Below are 19,028 nucleotides of genomic sequence, written 5' to 3'. Positions count from 1 at the left end.
TTGTTGTCAGTTTCAACTATTTTTCTTTCTGTAATGACTACAGACAAGATTGTTTAGCATTATATTTATATATGTAATTGTTTACATGTAATATAATAATAAATAAAAACAAATCATTGAGAAAAAATAACAAAAATAAATATCTACATGTCTGGAATCAGATTCATCAAAATATGTGGCAAATCTTCCACAAGTAAAATGAGCACAATAAAAACTCCCACAATAATTAGGATGTAACACAAACACTTTTTCATCACAGGTCCCAAAATATGCTTGACAGCTTTCAATGGATTCGTCATTGGATTAAATGATGTTTCTGGTCGACTGGAATCGAAAAAAAAAACAAGAATCACTTTGAAGATTTTAATGAAAATTATTTTTTTGTTTATTCACTTACACAGGAGCTGCTAAGGCATTTGGTGGATTTCTACCAAGTCCTGCAGGATTTGCTGCAGCTTCACTTTCAGTCAGAATTACCAACTCAATTTCAAGTTTACCCTGAAGATAATATATGCAAAATGATTATTCACAAAAAATAAAAAAATGAATCACCTTACAGCAATTCTAGCATTTCCTCCTTCTTCCGAAGGACCATTACATGGAAACCATCCTTTTATGGTTTTCTCTCGAAACAAGTTCATTGACTTTCTTTTCTTCCTCACTTGACTTTCAGTGCATGATTTTTTGCTGTCAAAAGGTTGTGGGAAATTTGATAAACATATTTCCATTGCCCCCATAAAATCATCAGCGGAAAATGAATCATTCTCCCAAATTTGTAAATACACAATGGGTGGTTGCTTTGTCTCATATTGTTCAAGCAGACCACCCTTCCGTTTGATGATCATCTGTGTTTAAAATTAAAAATTTTATTTTTATTTTATTTACAGACACATTAAGTCGAATTAAATGATGTGATTAGAGGATTAAAGAAGCTCAATGTTAACAGGTAAATAATAATGATTTAATGTCAAGGGTTACCATTGAATTATTTTAAGTGGAGTAGATATCTGTGTCTTTTAGTTTCTTTGGAATGACTTTGTATTGCACGGGGCTATTAATGAATTCGATTTGAACGCAATTTGATATCAACGGAATCTTTATTGTTTGACGAACTTGAAAATGAAAAAAAAAAAAATAACAGGCCGGACTGTTGAAAAAATTTAGGGCCTCGTTTTAGTACCCTTTGTTTCCAGTATAAGTTAAGGGTTGAAAGTTTTAAGGGCGAATTGGGTTTGAAGAAAATGGTTGTCTGTAAAATCGATTTACGGACGATAATTTTACGTGATAACGTGATAATTTATTACACATCATGTTGTCAATATTTTTACATGACAACTTATAACATATTTTATATCATCTGAAAGCTTATTATTTAAGCTTTCAATATTCACCACAATCATGTTTGTGCGACATCTAGAAAAAAAGCTAAAATTTTTTTAAATGCAATCAATTTTCATTTTTCTGCCATCTGGATTTTGTCCATTTTTTTATATGACAACATTGGAAAGCTTATCATTTCACCTTTAAAAATATGTCCGAACCATATCTTTACGACACTTACAAAAAAAGTTGCAATTTTTTAAAGACAATCCAATCTTGTCAAAATTAAAACTGACACCACTGGTGGCTGGTGTTGGCAAACGATCTTCCACAGGTGTTTTGTGGTAGTTTTGAATTTTTTTCAATTTAAGATTGTGTAGTTTGTAGGGCATGTACCGTTATGTGTAATATATCAAATGAATGGTAATATTATCAGCGTGCGAAATAAAGTAAATATAAATACAATTTCTATGTGCAATAGGTGAAAAGTTATCGCGTGTCAAAAAAAAAGATTACCCTATCTTGAAATTAAGTATACTTACCGTATCAATTTCATCATCTATCTCGCAAGTTATTAGTCGCAAGTTATTAGTCAAAAAGAGTTGAAAACGGTCAAAAAATGTAGTGGAAAAACATGTTCATAAAAATAAAAAATCATTCAAAAACACCCCAAAATAAATTGCACGACTGGGGTCGCACGTACTTGCTCTTATGCTTAAAGTAACTATAATGTTAAAGCTTTTTATTCAAGAAATTTAAAATTCGATATTTTGAAGAAATTTCATAAGTAGTATAAAAAAATTAAATCTGTTTTTATAATTAATTAAACTCCGTTTTAAAATATCTTAAAAAAAAAACAAATATGCCATTTTATTTCTCGTATAAAAAGGTATTTTTAGAAAAAAAATTTTGAAAATTGTAGGAGCCGTTTTTTAAAAAAATAATTTTTTATATATAAAATTTTTTTAAAATTTTTCAAAAAAAAAGTTGGTATGCCATTTTGAAGAAATAATTAATTTACACGTAAAAACTAAATTTCAAAATTTTTCATTGATCCGTTTTCAAAAAATTGATTTTTCAAAAAAAAATTTTGAAATATTTTTTAAAAAACCAAAAATGCGTTTTTTGAAAATTTTCTAAAATTTTAATATTATCTTTACTTACACACTTTTGTATAAAAATTTTCATTTAAATCGGGTTAATTTTGTACGAGATATTCAGAAACGAAAAAAACCGTTCTATGACAGGTACCGTTAATAACGGTACAAAAAATATTTTTTTTATTTAAAAAGGTGGCCCTTATGTGTAGTATTACACACAAAAATTTTAATCAAAATCGTTAGAGCCGTTTTTGAAAAAAATTAACTTTTCTATTTCCGTTATATGGCAGGTACCGTTAGTTTTCGTCATAAAAAAAAAATTTCAATTTCTCCTCTAGGGAATCACCAAAAACTGCTAACTACCAAGTTTGAAGAAAATCACTTCACTCGTTTAGGCTGCAGCTCCAGATAGAGACAGACGGACAGACAGACAGACAGACAGACAGAATTGCCGGACCCACTTTTTTGGCATTCTCCATCATCGTAATGTCATGTAAAATTGTTATCTCGAGTTCGATTTTTTTTACGAATCCTAAACTTGCCCTATAGTACCTATATCGCAAGTAAAAAGTAGGTGTTTTTCAAAAAATCATAATTCGAAATTTAGGGTTTTGAAAAAAAAAAATCGTATTAGACGCCTAATTTTTTTTTTCATTAACTTTCCAATGGCATCTTTTTTTAATTGTAAAAAAATTATTCTTACCTATAGTAACCATTTTATCAAAGGTCTTTTTGGTTTTTGAAAATCGTTCATAACTTGTTTTTGAAATTTTTTTGGATTTTTTTCAAAATCTTTTCCATAACCATAATGTTGCCTAATATGTGTTTATGTGTTGTTTTATTGAATTTCAACAAGGCCCCAACAAGATGAAGTGACCCAGCCCTGACAATTTACTTACCATGTCTTCGACAGTGGAATATTTAATTGGAAATATCATTCGCCAATTAAAATTACCCTCACCCGTCAATGAACGATAGTGAACGTCTGTTGATTGTGATGCCTCAGAATCCTCACACCATCTGTTGAAAGAAATTGGATTTTGAGATTTTGTTTTACTAATTCTAAGAAATATAATACGATTATAAATAAAATCTTAAGAAAGTATTCAACTTTTGTTTTGTCATTCGAAATTGGTTAAATTAGAAGAAAAAGAAACTTACGCTTTGATATAGATATCACTCATTTTGGTTCCAAAAACATTTTTCTCATTAAAAATTACATCTGAACAGTTGTAAATTATAATTCTTAGTTCGTAAATTGTAGCTGGAGTTGGAGTTATATCGATTGGAGGTGGAATATTTTCTGAGTCGAATATTTCCAGCCATAGTTGAAGTTTTCCCTGAAGATGAAAATTATATGAGATGATATTCATTTAGTTTTTACATTGCTTTTAATAATAACACTGGTTTACAAAATTAAACTTTTTTTTTGTTGCCGGAACAAAAATATGCTTTTCTGAAGGTTTTCGGTGTGCTGAACTTGAATCCGAAGTCAAAAAAATTCTAGCAGCTCCCGTTTTTGAGATATTACCGTTAGAAAGTGCAGCACTTCGGACCTTATTCTTTTATATAAGGAAAATTGTTTGAGCATATTTAGTAACGGTTTTTATAAGAACTATTTACCACCTTTTTAAATCTGTTTAAATCTCTCCGATATCTTTTTTACTTCCCGAGATATCCTCAGTTGTTTGATATTTTTAAAAATTTTATAATGTCATTATCTTCTTTATGATATATGAAGCCAAACCCACTGACTTCAGTTTAAGATATCTCGGGCAATACATAAGATATTGAAAAGATTTAAACAGGTATCGAAAGATGGGAAATAGTTCTTATAGAAACCGTTACTAAATATGCTCAAACAATTTTCCTTATACAATAGAATAAGGTCCGAAAAACTCAAAAAAAAACGTTTTTTTGCATTTTCTAACGGTAATATCTCAAAAACGGGAGCTGCTAGAATTTTTTTGACTTCGGATTCGAGTTCAGCACACCAAAAACCTTCAGAAAAGTATATTTTTGTTCCGGCAACAGAACCCTTGTTAACCAGTGTAATTTAAAAATTCTAAGAAAATATGCTAAGGCATTCGCTATCAATTATTTTAGTTTAAATCCCCGTTCAAAAATTTAAAAAAAATGTTAAATCACGTACAAATTTTGAAATTTGAAACCAATACTTGCTCTAAAGACCAAGTTAAACAGGAAATGGTAGTACGATTAGGCGATAAGGAGAAAAATCGTTTGGATAATTTAAATTTTTTTCCTCGGCTAATAGACCAGGGTCGATAATTTTTAAAACCAAAAAAAATCATGGTAGAATGAAACCGAATGGAAAAGGAGGTGAACATGATGAAAATTAAAGGAAAAATAAATTACGGGCGAACCAAGTTCGGGAAGTGGGTGGGTTGTGTTTTTAATGGTAAAAAATGGTATATCTCGATTTCCGGCAAAATTACAAATCCTATAGAAAAAAGTTGTGTGGCAAAGTTGTAGGTAATAAAAAGATCTACAACTTGTGTATCAACAATTTTTTCACATAACCTCAAAATTTATGTGAAAAATTCAAAAAACCGAGTTTTTGGTTTTTTATTTTTATCTTTTTCAAAAACAAAAATTTTTCTACGAAATTTGGTGAAAACTTACCTTATTATGTCCCAAATACACTGTAATTTATTTGATTTAAAATATTAATTTGTTCACCCTATTTTGACTTAATACCAAAAAAACACCCTAATTTTCAATCGAAAATTCACGTGTCAAAATATCAGCTTTTTTCAAAAAGTCGGTGTGCATTTCGTCCGTTAAAATGTCTATTTTCTGATGGTGTAAAAAAAATTTACATTAGTATACTATAGAACATGTTCTAGTAAAATTAAAAAAATGAAACAAGCTTGAATTCGAAAAAAAATTTTGTCATTGTTTACAATTTTGGCCTATTTATTCAAATTTACACTTTAATTACTCAAAAAAACGTAAGATTTCATGTAACATTGATAAATGTTACGTTTTTTGAGTAATTAAAGTGTAAATTTGAATAAATAGGCCAAAATTGTAAACAATGATAAAAATTTTTTTTCGAATTTAAGCTTTTTTCATTTTTTGAATTTTACTAGAACATGTTCTATAGTATACTAATGTAAATTTTTTTTACACCATCAGAAAATAGACATTTTAACGGACGAAATGCACACCGACTTTTTGAAAAAAGCTGATATTTTGACACGTGAATTTTCGATTGAAAATTAGGGTGTTTTTTGGTATTAAGTCAAAATAGGGTGAAAAAATTAATGTTTTAAATCAATTAAATTACAGTGTATTTGGGACATAATAAGGTAAGTTTTCACCAAATTTCGTAGAAAAATTTTTGTTTTTGAAAAAGATAAAAATAAAAAACCAAAAACTCGGTTTTTTGAATTTTTCACATTTTGAGGTTATGTGAAAAAATTGTTGATTCAAAAGTTGTAGATCTTTTTATTACCTACAACTTTGCCATACAATTTTTTTCTATAGGATTTGTAGTTTTGCCGGAAATCGAGATATACCACTTTTTACCATTAAAAACTCAACCCACCCACTTCCCGAACTTGGTTCGCCCGTAATTTATTTTTCCTTTCATTTTTATCATATTCACCTCCTTTTCCAATGGGTTTCCTCCTACTATGATTTTTTTGTACTTTTTAATGTTTTTGAAGGCATCGGCACTGGTCTATAATTTTCAATCGATTTTCATTTCGTTGGATTTGGAAATAAATATTATTCAATTATGTACATATATTTATTAATAATAACATGCTCTAGTTTAAGTATATGTCAAAGTATAAAAACGGTAAAAAAAACACTATATTTGAAATTAAGTCTAGGTTCATTACAAAAAATTACATCTTTCATACGTCGTTAAAACGGTCTGAATGTATGTATGTAAAAGGATTTTCAGAATTTTTTCAATTGCTAAAGGTAAAAAAAATGACGTCGGATTTATTTTTCAAAGTATGCAATACCTTCGTTGTTTATTAAAATATTTCACCATAACTTTTGTTATTTTTACAATTTTAAATAATTATTTAAAATAAAAAATATTAAAAACTATAAAACACTTCATTACTAGCATTTACTGAAAAATTTACCCCAAAAATGCCTAATTTTTCGTTTTTTGGTGTATTTTTCTACAATAGTAGCTGAGTTTTTTTTACGACAAATAAAGTTACAAAAAAAAATGCTGTATGGAAATTTTCAAAACTCAAGAAGTCTTTTGATTAAAAATTACATAAACGTTTAAGTATTTTTTACGAAAAAAAAAAATTAAACAAAAAATTCAAGCTTTGGTATTTAAAATATAAAAAAGTTTATTTTCACCAAAATTTTATTAAAAAAAAGATAAAAACAAAAATTGACATTTAAGTACTTTTGCCAGAAATTGTTGAAAAAAAAAAACATTTTATCCCCCCACCCCTTTATTACCCTCTCCCACTCCACTTTCAATCGACTTTTCCTCTTATCTTTATAATACCACCCTACATTTTTTCATAACTCATTTTCTATTAATTATTTATTTATTTTTTTTTTTCAAAAATTATTAGAAATGATTTTATTTTTCTTATTTTTGAATTTTATAAATTATAATTATGACTCTTTACACCTTTACAGACAATACTTTAATTTTTTTTTTAATTCAACTATTAAAAAATACATACTTGTTCAACTCCTGGTCTATCATTTCGATATAAAGACCGTGTTTCAACATGCTCTGGAACAAGGCGTTTGCCGAAAGACAGCAGTTCTTGTATATTTTTTAAGACACTCAAACTTAAACGTTCTTGAAGGTCTTCATCTAAAACAAGAAAAAGCCTATCAATAAAAAATGTATCTAGTACAAAAATTAAATAGGTACAGTACATACCAATTGATATTTCCGTTGTATCCTCGAAAGTAACTCCATCAAGTTCAACTGAATTCCTTGAAAATATGGGAGTACCCAAGTTATACTTTTTACAAATATCTCTTAGCAACTCATAAGGTGTCATGGCATCTCTCCACATATTATATCCTGACCTTCATTAAATTAAAATATCGAATTTAAAAAAAAAAAAAGATATTTAATAAAAAAAAAAAACCATGCCAACCTATTGAACTCATTTGATATACCAACAGTTGCTCGATGTTTACTTCGCAAGCGGTCCTCCAAATCAATAAATGTAGATCCAATTAAATCATCATTAATACTTCCACGGTCAAGTACGGAAATCTGTAGGATGTGTTCTCTGAAAATAAAAAAAAAAATAAAGGTACGAAAAAAGGTTAGAAAAAAGTTTCTAGAATGAAGACATGAGATATTTGAGTGGTTTGGTGGAAAGAAGAACGTGCCTTGCAATTAACGGAAACTTTTTTTTAGTTTAATACAGACTTGTTATAAAAAAGGTTTCTTTAGGTGCTAATACCTAAGTATAAGTGAAAATAGAAAATTAATATTTTCGAGAAGGGTATTCTTAAACCGTCTCTTAAACAACACAAAAACGTCAAAAAGACCAACTTTTGGCTTAAAGTTCAGTAAAAATAACTGGCTTACGTAAACTACACATATCAACCTATTTGGAATAATGGCATAAGCTACAAATGAATCATTTAACCATACAACAATTTATAAGACGTTAGCCACAAACAACAGGTTTTTTTAACCTCATATTAATATTTTTCGACTTTTGGTTTTTGAATAAAATAATCATTACAATTTTTCTTTTTAATGAAAAGCATTGCATAACTGTATACCATCACTGTTTATATAGCCGCACTTTAAAGATATAACTTTTCATAATACAATTTTTATTCTTCTTTTTGTATATTCGTGGATTTTTTTTTATAATTAGACAAGGTGTAGAGAAGTATTTGAAGACTAGCATTGGTTAAGTCTATTTTGTAAGAAAAATAAAAAAAAAAAACATCTTGAATGAGCCGAGAATTAGTAAGGATAATTAATTCTTTGCAAACTATCTTAAAAAGAATGAAGGAAATGAAGGATTGTTTTTCTGTTAACTACTTAAATTTTATTCAACAAAAACAAAATTAATTTTATATTATTAAATTTTTTTCGAGGACGCCTACCTGTTTGTTTATAGTTTAATGATAAAAATACGAAAAGAGGTACGATACTTTCATATTCGGAATTAAATTTTAAGTAAATTTTAAACACAATAAATTATATGAAAATCGGAAATTAAAAGAATAAATAAATTTCTTGTATAATATAAAAATTTTAGAGTTATTTTTTTCCAAATCTAATTTTGTAAGATTTTTTGTATCTAATATTTTTTGTTTAATTAATTATAAGGGCGAGGATACAGTAGCTTAAATGCGTTTTAAATGATTTTGCCCACAAATGAAGATTATCATTTCTTCTTTTAAAAGGAATTTTTAGAGTAAATATTTTAAAATTGCTAACACGGATGTTTTTCAAAAATAGGTTTTTGTCTTTTCTAAAATTTCCGATTCCGATTAACGGTTCTCGCCATAAGACCAATATGAAAAAGCTTACTTGCTCATAAATGGCACTAACGATTTTGGTTAAACACAAAATGTGGACTTTGGCAAATAAATAGTTTTTGAACCGTTCTTAACGGTAACTGCCTTAAAACCGTCGTCTTAATTTCTTAATTTCTGACTTCCTCATAAACGACTTAAACGAATTCAACAAAAAAGAATTTTGTTTATTTTATTATTACTTGCTCTATAGGGCAAGTATTGGTTTCGTGTCAAAAAAAAATTTCGAGGTTTTAATCAAAACTAACATTACGATAGTCGAGAAGTCGGTCTGTGCGTCCGTGCGTCCATCTGTACAAGTAGCTGCAGCCTAAACGGCTCGACAGATTTTCGTGAAATTTGGTACAGATAGTTTTTTCATAATTTCCAAGGTTGGTTTTTTTTTGTTTTTTAATATCTCACCTAGAACGTATACCTCCCATACAAACTTTTCGAGGTATTTCAATTTTCTCGAAAACGGCTCTAACGATTTTGATTAAATTTAAAACACGTAATGCTATACATAGTTTTAACATAACTGCGTTTTTAGTTTTCCTCAAAAAATACGGATAGTGGAAATATGGTCTTTACATTTTTTTAAATCGCGGATGTCGGCTCTTGCCGTACATTATTATGGAGTTATTGCAATTTTCTCAAAAATGGCTCTTATGATTTTGATTAAATTTTGCATACTTAATATTCAAAGTAATTGCAGTAAAACTGCGTTTTTAGTTTTTCTCAAAAAAGTCAAGTCAAATAAAAAAAAAATTTTTCTTAACTAACATTTGGCCTCCATGCCGGCTCTTCCCCTACATCAACCAAATTTCTTAAAAAATTATATAGAGGCAGCTCTTATAATCTACAAGTAAGATAACATAAAAGTGCTTTGAACTGCAAGAGCAAGTACGTGCGGCCCCAGTCGTGCATTTTTACCGACTTCCAAAAAGGAGGAGGTATTCAATTCATCTGTATTTTTTTTTTTTTTTTTTTTTTTTTTTTTTATGTTTGTTACCGCATAACTTCGGACTGATTAAACCAATTTTGATAATTCTTTTTGTATTGGGAAGCTAGTGGCTGCAGTGTGGTCCCATTTCAATTTCGTTCACTTTTAGCCATAGGAACTATTTTAAAAACCATAAAACCCAGTTTTGATCCAGGGAAGTCGGTTTTGTTTTTTTTACTAAAAATGATTATATTTTTTATTATTCTATTACTTTTGGATATAAAAAAAAAATATTTTAAATCTTGTTTTGAAAAATAAATATTTAAAAATATTTCCAGTTTTTTTTTTGAAATTGGTTTGAAAATTTTTATAAAAAAAAAAAAACATTTTTTTTAAACCAGCTTTAACAATTTAAAATTTGTTTTTCTTTAAAAAATCTTTGTTAAATAACAAGAATTGCATACTTGATTTGGAGTTCAAAACATTTGAAAAAGTATTTTTATAATTTTAAAAACAAATTTAAGTTTTTGTTCTAAGTTTTTATTAAATTTCGTAAGAGCTACAAAATTTTTCTACTAGAGCAAGTACCCATCCATGCATTTAATTTTTGTTTTCTTTTAAAGTACCACCTAATGTTTTTTTTTTTTTGAAGTATATAGATGAAAGAAGCAAAAATCGATATTTTTGACAAAACTTTTGTTACGATTTTCAGATACGTAACTCCTTGTATAAAAATCTAAATAAATGAATTTTAAAAGATCGACTTGGATTTATAGCGCAGTTTCGCGTTTTTTGTACATTTTGCTTGGGCTCAAGTAAATACAGTCAAAATATAGTAAAAAAGTAAAACTTCCCTCTAACTCCTTTTTTTAACATTTTCAATGAAAACCTTTGTATAAAAAAATTATATTAAATCCCTTAATCGAATTGCCTCCCAACTCGAACAAGTTTTCTTTTGCCCTGAAAATTCGACTCAAAGGGAGTTGACTGTATTTTGCAGCGTAGAATATTTCGTTATTAACTATTTAAAAGATAAATTTTTTCACAACAAAGAAAGTCTTTTATGCAAAATACGAAGTCCACTTACCTCGGTATTACAGCTTCCATTTGAAATCTCCTCCCAAATATTGGATTCGACTGATTTGGTATATAATTTGCTCGATCCGAAATTGTATTTGATCCCAATTGTAATTTGACATAAGAATCCGCTTGACTATGAGTATCATGTGAACGAAATTGTAAACCTTGCACCAAATATACCCTCACAATAATCTTAGTTTGTTCATTCAAGTTGGTAAGTGATTGAAATTTTAAAGACATTTTGCTTGTAATTGATGAATTAAGTGTAACAGAACTTGCATTATTACACTGACATGGTGATAGTTTCAGATGCATTTTCAAATTAGCATAAACTTGTTCTTTTGGTGGTTTATTCTTCTTAATCTTTACTCCATGAACTAAATTAAAAGACTCAGCCCAATCGGAAAGGTAACTAAATTCTGGTTGTTTTTCTAGTTCGGAGTCATAAATCACAAGTTTGTGTTTGATTGTGGAATCTTGGTTTTGTGTTTGCTAAAACGAATTGTTAGACGGAAATTTAAAAATTTTGGAACAGGGTTACCAAGTACATAGAATTGTAAAATTTTGTCCACCAATTAAATTCAGATTCATCAATTCGAGATCGAGGGGATTGACTAGGTTTGAAAGTTTCCTTCTTTGGAAAGACTTGAGTGACCCAATTCTGGACCCGATTCGCGAAACTCTTCTTCAAAATTGATTTCTTCGGTAAAAGGGGTAAACTCTCTTCGTCACCTGATAAATTTTGAAAGAAAAGTTTGTTTTTTGAAAAGAAAAGTGTGTTTTTACAGACCTACCTTCACCCATTTGAACAATAATCGACTCATCAAGTTCATCCAAATCACAAAGAGCCATCTGACTTCTAAGGTACTTTCTTGGATTTGATATCATTGCTGCTCCAAGTGTCACTTCTCGCCCACTTCCAGGACAATCGATATGCGTAGCAATTATTGCTGGCCAGTACTCGATTTGTTCAGGAAGATTCTAAAAAGAAGTTTCTTCAAAAAACAGTTTTTAATGAAATCAGTTTTTTCTGACCACAACTCCTGCTGCATAACTCTCCAAGAAATTTATACTATTTTTCATTCTTGCCCCAGAAACTCCGCTTTTAACCAGAAGTTCACCCATAAGAACACAAATTTTGTACCTCCCTAAACTGGAACAACTTAGTTTTTGACAGTTTCTCAGTCCTATGAATGTCACTTCCAAACTAGAACCCAGAAATTCTATGAAAAAAGTCATGAAAATGAATGATGGCAACCCTTACAGATATTTTGACATGATTGGTTGTATTTCTAAAGGAAGTCCTTGAGTCAGAAATGCTTTCGTTCCATCAGGAGACTCTTCATCTCTGATTTGTAATAATTCCCCAGATATCAAAACTTCAACTCTTTTTGCACCCATATTCGATATTGGGACCCATTTTAACGATGGAGGGGATTGATACTTCATTTCCCTAAACTCTTTTAAAATCGTTTTGGTCTTCGTGAATCTTTTCAAGTATAAAATTGGATGATTTCTATAAATTTCTTCAGGTTTTATTTTTTGGGATGAGTTGTCCCAGATTTGTCCAATTGATTCTTTTCGAATGGAACAACTTTTTACCGATAACTCAAAAAGTCCTGAACCTAGGTAGTCACTCTGTTTATTCTTGTCAGTGTCAAAAACTTGTATGGCCAGAATTGGTGGATGATTTTCGTACCATTTTACAGGGCCTGGAAGTTTTCTGACTGCAAAAGTTACCGAACTGTTCCAAACTGGAGACAAGGATGTGAAGATTGTTGGGGTTTCTACAATTTCATCACCGCTATATAATTGAAGCTTTGCATCACACAATCCTGTTTTATCAGCTCCAGGGTGAATCTTAGCTTGATGGACATAAGTTCGGCAAATGTAGGAACTTGGTCCTATTTTTGGTTGGTAGTAAAATCGCTCTTTTTGTATCCAGTCTTCGTCATCAACTAATTCTTTTAGTTCAGCTTCAGTGGCAATTCGAATCCATCCATAAACGAATCCACTTACACAACCACAATCATTGCAAGTATGTGTACAAGTTGGGTCCTTAAAAATAATATTTTTATCATATTTTTAAATTAAACAGATGAATTTTTTACTTTAAATACAAAATTCCTTGGAACCCCACAGCCAGGTCCTTTACACTCTAATCGTTGCGAATGAACAAAATACCTCGACTCCAGTTTACATATTCCAATTTCCTTACATGCATTCTTACTGCCACTACCCAAACACATAAGCAAATGCAATTCCGGCCATTCATCCTGAATTCGTGTTTGCATAATTGATTTGATTTGTCCTTTTAGTTGTTGAAGTTCTTCAAAAACTTTATCACAACATGATGAATATTCAGAGTCATGCTGTATAGTTTTTAAATATTGACGAAGATCCTTCAAAGAAATTGACAATTTTCCCTAGAAAAAGTTTTTTTTTTCAAAATTTATATCTTTTCTGAATTCAAAGAAAAAAAAAATAAACTTTTTTTTTTACAAAAAATTCCCTTAGATATGCCAAACGATTTTCATCCCATACAGTTTGTTGCTTAAAGCCATTGTACTGGAAGCAAGAATGAGAGTTCAATTGGAGTTCATGATGAATTTTACTTAAGATCGAAACAATGATAGCTTTGAGGCACTTGCAGTGCATCAAATCATTTTGAGGATACTTTAGTTGAAGAAGTTTAAAATTTTCCATTTCAGTATTCTGTAATGGCATTGACAAGGATAATCAAAATAGAGATGCTATGGTAATATTTTTTTTTAACTTACCATTTGTTCAAAGAGTGTTATCATAAAGTTGTCGCATTCATATTTTAAACGATTGTCCGGTAAGGAACATTTTATATGAATAGCCTTGTAGGGGGGAGATTGTGTAAAATGTTTCAAAGAAGTTGATGGACCATGATAGTTCTTCAAAAAACATTCAACATTATCGGATGTAAATTCTGAGAAATTAAAATGCAGAAACAAGTGAAAAGAATTAACATATTAGTATTTGAAGGTTTGTTGTTTTTAAGTTTTAAATAAGTTTTGATTTAATTTAAGTAGATTTTTATGATTTGAAACGATAAAAAAGTTATAATAGTTAAAATGTACTGGAAAAATAAAACTAACGAGTTAAAGCCAAAATACAATTTTATTACAAAATAACTTAAAATAGGAGTTTAAAATTCTAAGGTGTTTCTGAACTTCTTCTATAAGATGGATTTAAGTTCATATTAAGTAGATAAAAGAAAAGAGGGCGATGATCAGAATTCTCTAAAAGCATAGTTCTGCTTTTTAAAATTCTGTAAAAACTTAAGGATTGAATTTTTTTTGTTTCTCAAAACCCTGCAAATAAAAACAGAACATTTTTCGGTGATATGATGAGAAGACTAGTTCATATGAATTCTTTTAGGGCCAATTTTTCAATAGTCAGATAAACCTCAGATAGAGCTTATTCCTAGGAATAAAACTTTTTTTTATATTGACATTTATTCCTCTGATAGTCTAACTGACGATTGAAAAATCAGGGCTTAGTCTAGTTGTAAGATAGTTTTAAGGTTAAAAAAAAAGAATAAAAATTAATTAAAAAAAAAATTTTAAAAATCGATCACTTTGGCGTATACGTAACATTTATTTATTATAGAAAAACTTCGCCGATAGGTAAATATCTTTCTTTGCAAATTTTTCAGCATTTTTTTAGGATAGGAATGTCTTTTATCTTCTTAAGCTGAAATACGTTTGCGATAGCAAACATTCAAGTCTGCCGGTTTGTGTCGGGGCCAATTTTGAGAAAAAGTGCAATAACAGGGCAGTTTTTTCAAAAGATTACACTGCACAACAAGGTTTTGGATGAATAAACAATACAATACTTTTCCAAGGGTTTTTGGTGTGCTGAACTCAAATCCTGTTTCAGAAATATTCTATCAGCTCTAGTTTTTGAAATATTGACATTAGAAAATGCAAAAACACGTTTTTTGGCTAATAGCTCTGGTCAATAAAATTTGACTATTTTTATTATGAATAAACCAAACTATACTTTTGCAATAGTTTTTAGTGTGCTTAACTCGAATATGAAGCCAGAAATATTCTATCAATCTTAGTTCTTGAAATATTGACGTAGTCTGAAGAGATAAAGAAGACTTGAACTAAGGACAGTAATGGGTTCTTGCTGCATAAATGTTCAAAAATATGCAAAGGTTCCGTTTTTTACTTCTAATAGTTGTTTGTCGAAATCGTTTGAAATTTTAAATTAATGAAAACACAGTTTCGTAAGAAACTTTTTATATTTCACCAAATTATTTTGAAATTCATTACTAACGCTTTTTTTATGAATTCAAAACAATACAAAATTTCCTGCAAAATTAATTTCGCAAATATATTTTTTCGGATTTCAAAACAATTTTTTTTTTAAATATTTTTTTTTTTTAATTTACGATTATATAAAATTTTCTCATAAATCAATTTTTCGAATTGATTGTGTGCTGATAAATAATTTCACTAAAAATATATAGAATTTTGTAAATTATGATATATTGCATGAAAGTTGTTTTCAAATTCATACGCGGTAGGTATCTAATTGGCAAAATAATTCATTATGAAAAGAAAACCTTTTCAAAGTATATGTATCTTTAAAAATAGTATAAAAATATCAATGCAAAAAAAAATATTTATTTCAAATTTAAAATGTTCGCTTTTTTTTTAATTGAAAAAAATAAAACACTGGCAGGAAAAAAACAAACAAGGGGTGTGTACACTGAGCTATAAGCCCACCTGAGGTTATGTACCAATTTAAACTTAAAATGCACTGAATCCGCATAGATAGTTTTAATACCCTGGTTGTAACAGGTTGATTAGCGTTAATTTTGTATATTTTAGGAGGTGCATACTAAAGTGAAAATTTACTGAAAAGTTATCAATATTCACCTTTCATAAGAAATAAAATTTTGCTTTATTACAAAAATGGTTTTCTTTTCATTATAAGTCCTTAAAATAGTCGAAATTGGCAATCCATTTCACGAAATATTACACAGTTTGTTTTTAAAAATTTCTTTATAACCCTTTAATATTATTGTGGAAACTATAATTCAGTTTGTATTTTCGTGGGTTTTAATCTTCCTGAACAAAACAACAATTTTTAAATTATAAAGCTTACCTCCCAACTTAAATAAAATCTTCATATTACTGGCATTTGCATGAATAAACTCCCCCTGCCACACAAGAAATTCTACAAAAAAATTCTCATCCGCCCACCAAGAATTTGCTACCAGTGGCTGAGTTGGTTTTATCTGAATTGCTCTGTTTATTGCTTCTTTTGTTGGATTTAATTTTTCTGATTTAATTTGCATCAGAAGTCTACCAACATACGCATTGTTATCATAAAAATGTATAAAAGTCGGTCCAAGACTTGGATCATCTTAAGAAAAATCTAGTTTTTTTTAACAAGCATCAAGTAATTAGTGTTAAAAATTTACCTTTAAAGTTTATTTCATCAATAAAAATCTCTGATTCAGCAATTGATTTCCATTGCATATGTTCATGGGCCAAAATTTGTATGAGAAATGTTTGAGCTAAAGAAGGATATGTCCAATTGAATTGTATTTCCTGGTTCCACTCCGGAAATCCACTTCCCTTAGATATACTGGTTTTACCCTTAAAATAAATAAATCCTTGCTTTAAAAATAAAAATAATAGACAAATTGAAACTTACATTCATGCCAGCAAGAGAGACTTGGATCATATAATCGGCTTTCTTTACGAAGACACCTTTGAAAAAATACATGCTATATTTTATGTTGAAAGAAGACGTTTCCAAGGTCTGGAGTAGATTACTGCAAGAAGTTTGTGTAAACTGGGTTTTTTGGTTCTTAAACTTCATCTTTAACAAACCTTTCAATATCATCACAATTAGCAGACTCATTGATCGGTAAACTAGGCATCTGATTCGATGAAACAATTGCTAAATCGATTTGAAGATGACCCTTAGCTTCTCCTTTACTTCCAATTGAATTCTCAAGTTTGCCCCATTTTTTGACAAAACATTTCTGTGGTTGATTCCAAACGGTGTACAAATCAATCAGTAACTCACCTAAAGTCACTTGAGTCTTACAACTCTTTTTCTTGATTTCATAGAGAACTGTCAATCGAAGTAACTCTGCTAAGGTACAAGAAAGCTCGAAGACAAAGTACTTGAAAAAGTGGAAAAAAAAATTGTTACCATTTCAAGAAAAATAGAAAGAATTAAGTACTTCGTTGTAGTAAGGATTCTCAGAGTTTTGAAATACTTTTGTACATTTTGACTTTTTATCCAAACTAACTCTCACAAAAGTATCTGCATTGAAAACTGGTAGATTTTTGGCTTTGTGGACTGTTGTGCAAACCAAAAATTCTTGGGTAATATTTAGAAAACATTCGGATTGTGGCAGCATTGTATATGACTTGGATGTTTTGAAAAAGTTTCAGTTAAATTTAATGACAGTAGACTTGACTGTATTGAAATGAAACTAAAATCAGATTCGAATTTTGTTTCAGAAACTACTTGATTTCACTATTAAATATATTAAAAGTCGATCATAGTCAAATGCTAATACTTAATTTAAATATAAAATTAAAATGAAAATTTAACCAAAGAAAAAAAAATAAATGAAAAATTAAAAAAATGAGAAATGAAAAAAAGGGCCAATTTTTCAATAGTCAGATAAAACTCAGATATAGAGCTCATTCCTAGGAATAAAAGTTTTTTTTTTTATATTGACTTTTATTCTTCTGATAGTTTAAATGACGATTGAAAAATCAGGGCTAAATGAAATAATCGAATAATGATAAAATGAAATAATGAAGCAATGAAACAATGAAGTAATGAGATAATTAAATGATGAAATAATGAAGTAATGAAATAGTGAACAAATGAAGAAATGAAAAATTTTATATATAAAAAATGATAACTTAAAAATGAAAAATATAAAATGAAAAGTGAAAATTCAAAATTGAGAACTGAAATCTGGGGTCGAATTACGGCATACGTTCGTTATCGTATGGTTGCTATGTGTCCCTATCTTTTTCTACTAATTAAATAGAGACACAAATATTAAAAACGTTAACGAATGATCGTAATCGTATGCTGTAATTCGACCCCTGAAAATAAAAAATTAAATTAGTGAAAGTAATGATATAATGAAACAATGAAATAATGAACCAATGAAACAATGAAATAGTGAAATAATGAAATAAAGAAAAAATGAAAATGTTATTAGAAATCAAAAATGAAATTGAAAAATTAAAATTTAAAATGAAGAATAAAGAAAATAAATTGCACGACTGGGGTCGCACGTAAAAGTTACTCTAATGTTAAAGCTTTTCATTGAACTAAATAAGGGAAAATTTGATATTTTCACGAAATAAATAATTAAATACCGTTTCAAATTATCTTTTACAAAAAAGTTAGTATGCCATTTTATTTCTTGTATAAAAAGGAATTTTTAGAAATTTTTTTCGAAAATCGTTAGAGCCGTTTTAAAAAAAAATTATTTTTTATATATAAAAAATTTCTAACATTTTTCAAAAAAAAAATTGGTATGCCATTTTGAAGAAATAATTAATTTAAACATAAAAACGGAATTTTTTGGCATTCTCCATCATCGTAATGTCATGTAAAATTGTTATCTCGAGTTCGATTTTTTTTACGAATCCTAAACTTGCCCTATAGTACCTATATCGCAAGTAAAAAAGAAAAAGCAAAAAGTGAAAGTAAAGAAACTATGAAATAATGAAATAATGAAACAATGAGACAATGAAACAATGAAATAATGAAATAGTGAATTAATGAAATAATGACAAAAAATGAAGAAATGAAATTGTTATTGGAAATCAAAAATGAAAATTGAAATATGATAGTAGCTCAGGGAAATTAGTCAAAATATGGGCATGAAATCGCATTTTTCGCGGGACAAAATTTTTTTCATGAAATGTGTTCGGGTGGTTGTCCTTATCGTAAAAGTCAATTTGTTGGGATAATTGGAGGTTGGGAACAGCCGCCATCTTGGAAAAGAGATTGGTATCGTTTTTATTGAATAGCTCCATTGT

General features: G+C 28.8%; 1 protein-coding gene across 1 annotated transcript; it reads right to left on the bottom strand.

Moving 5' to 3' along the window:
- Nucleotides 1-17,483, bottom strand: LOC129909070 (otoferlin). The gene is made up of 21 exons (XM_055986018.1): nucleotides 17,195-17,483; nucleotides 16,836-17,134; nucleotides 16,657-16,777; nucleotides 16,421-16,598; nucleotides 16,102-16,362; nucleotides 13,734-13,909; nucleotides 13,456-13,668; nucleotides 13,065-13,379; nucleotides 12,218-13,011; nucleotides 11,989-12,160; nucleotides 11,748-11,934; nucleotides 11,495-11,685; nucleotides 10,961-11,445; nucleotides 7,541-7,678; nucleotides 7,318-7,469; nucleotides 7,112-7,248; nucleotides 3,582-3,760; nucleotides 3,320-3,440; nucleotides 558-845; nucleotides 398-498; nucleotides 1-324 (listed from the first exon to the last, which is right to left on the bottom strand). Exons 1-21 carry the CDS (start codon nucleotides 17,372-17,374, stop codon nucleotides 144-146), a joined length of 4,869 nt encoding a protein of 1,622 aa, XP_055841993.1. The 5' UTR covers nucleotides 17,375-17,483; the 3' UTR covers nucleotides 1-143.
- Nucleotides 17,484-19,028: the final 1,545 nt, after the last annotated feature.

The sequence above is a fragment of the Episyrphus balteatus genome, chromosome 2 (assembly GCF_945859705.1).
Source record: "Episyrphus balteatus chromosome 2, idEpiBalt1.1, whole genome shotgun sequence".
In the NCBI taxonomy this organism is placed as follows: Eukaryota; Metazoa; Arthropoda; class Insecta; order Diptera; family Syrphidae; genus Episyrphus; species Episyrphus balteatus.
Note: the sequence above shows the minus strand (reverse complement) of the source record. Positions and strands in the feature narration are given on the sequence as shown.

What these genes read in the sequence shown, in the direction of transcription:
- LOC129909070 (XM_055986018.1), bottom strand. Translation starts at nt 17,374, where the DNA reads ATGCTGCCACAATCCGAATGTTTTCTAAATATTACCCAAGAATTTTTG. An exon ending in GTTATGCAGCAGGAGTTGTG is followed by an intron (nt 11,935 to 11,988) that starts GTCAGAAAAAAC and finishes ACTTCTTTTTAG; the next exon opens with AATCTTCCTGAACAAATCGA. An exon ending in GAGGAAATGCTAGAATTGCT is followed by an intron (nt 499 to 557) that starts GTAAGGTGATTC and finishes TATTATCTTCAG; the next exon opens with GGTAAACTTGAAATTGAGTT.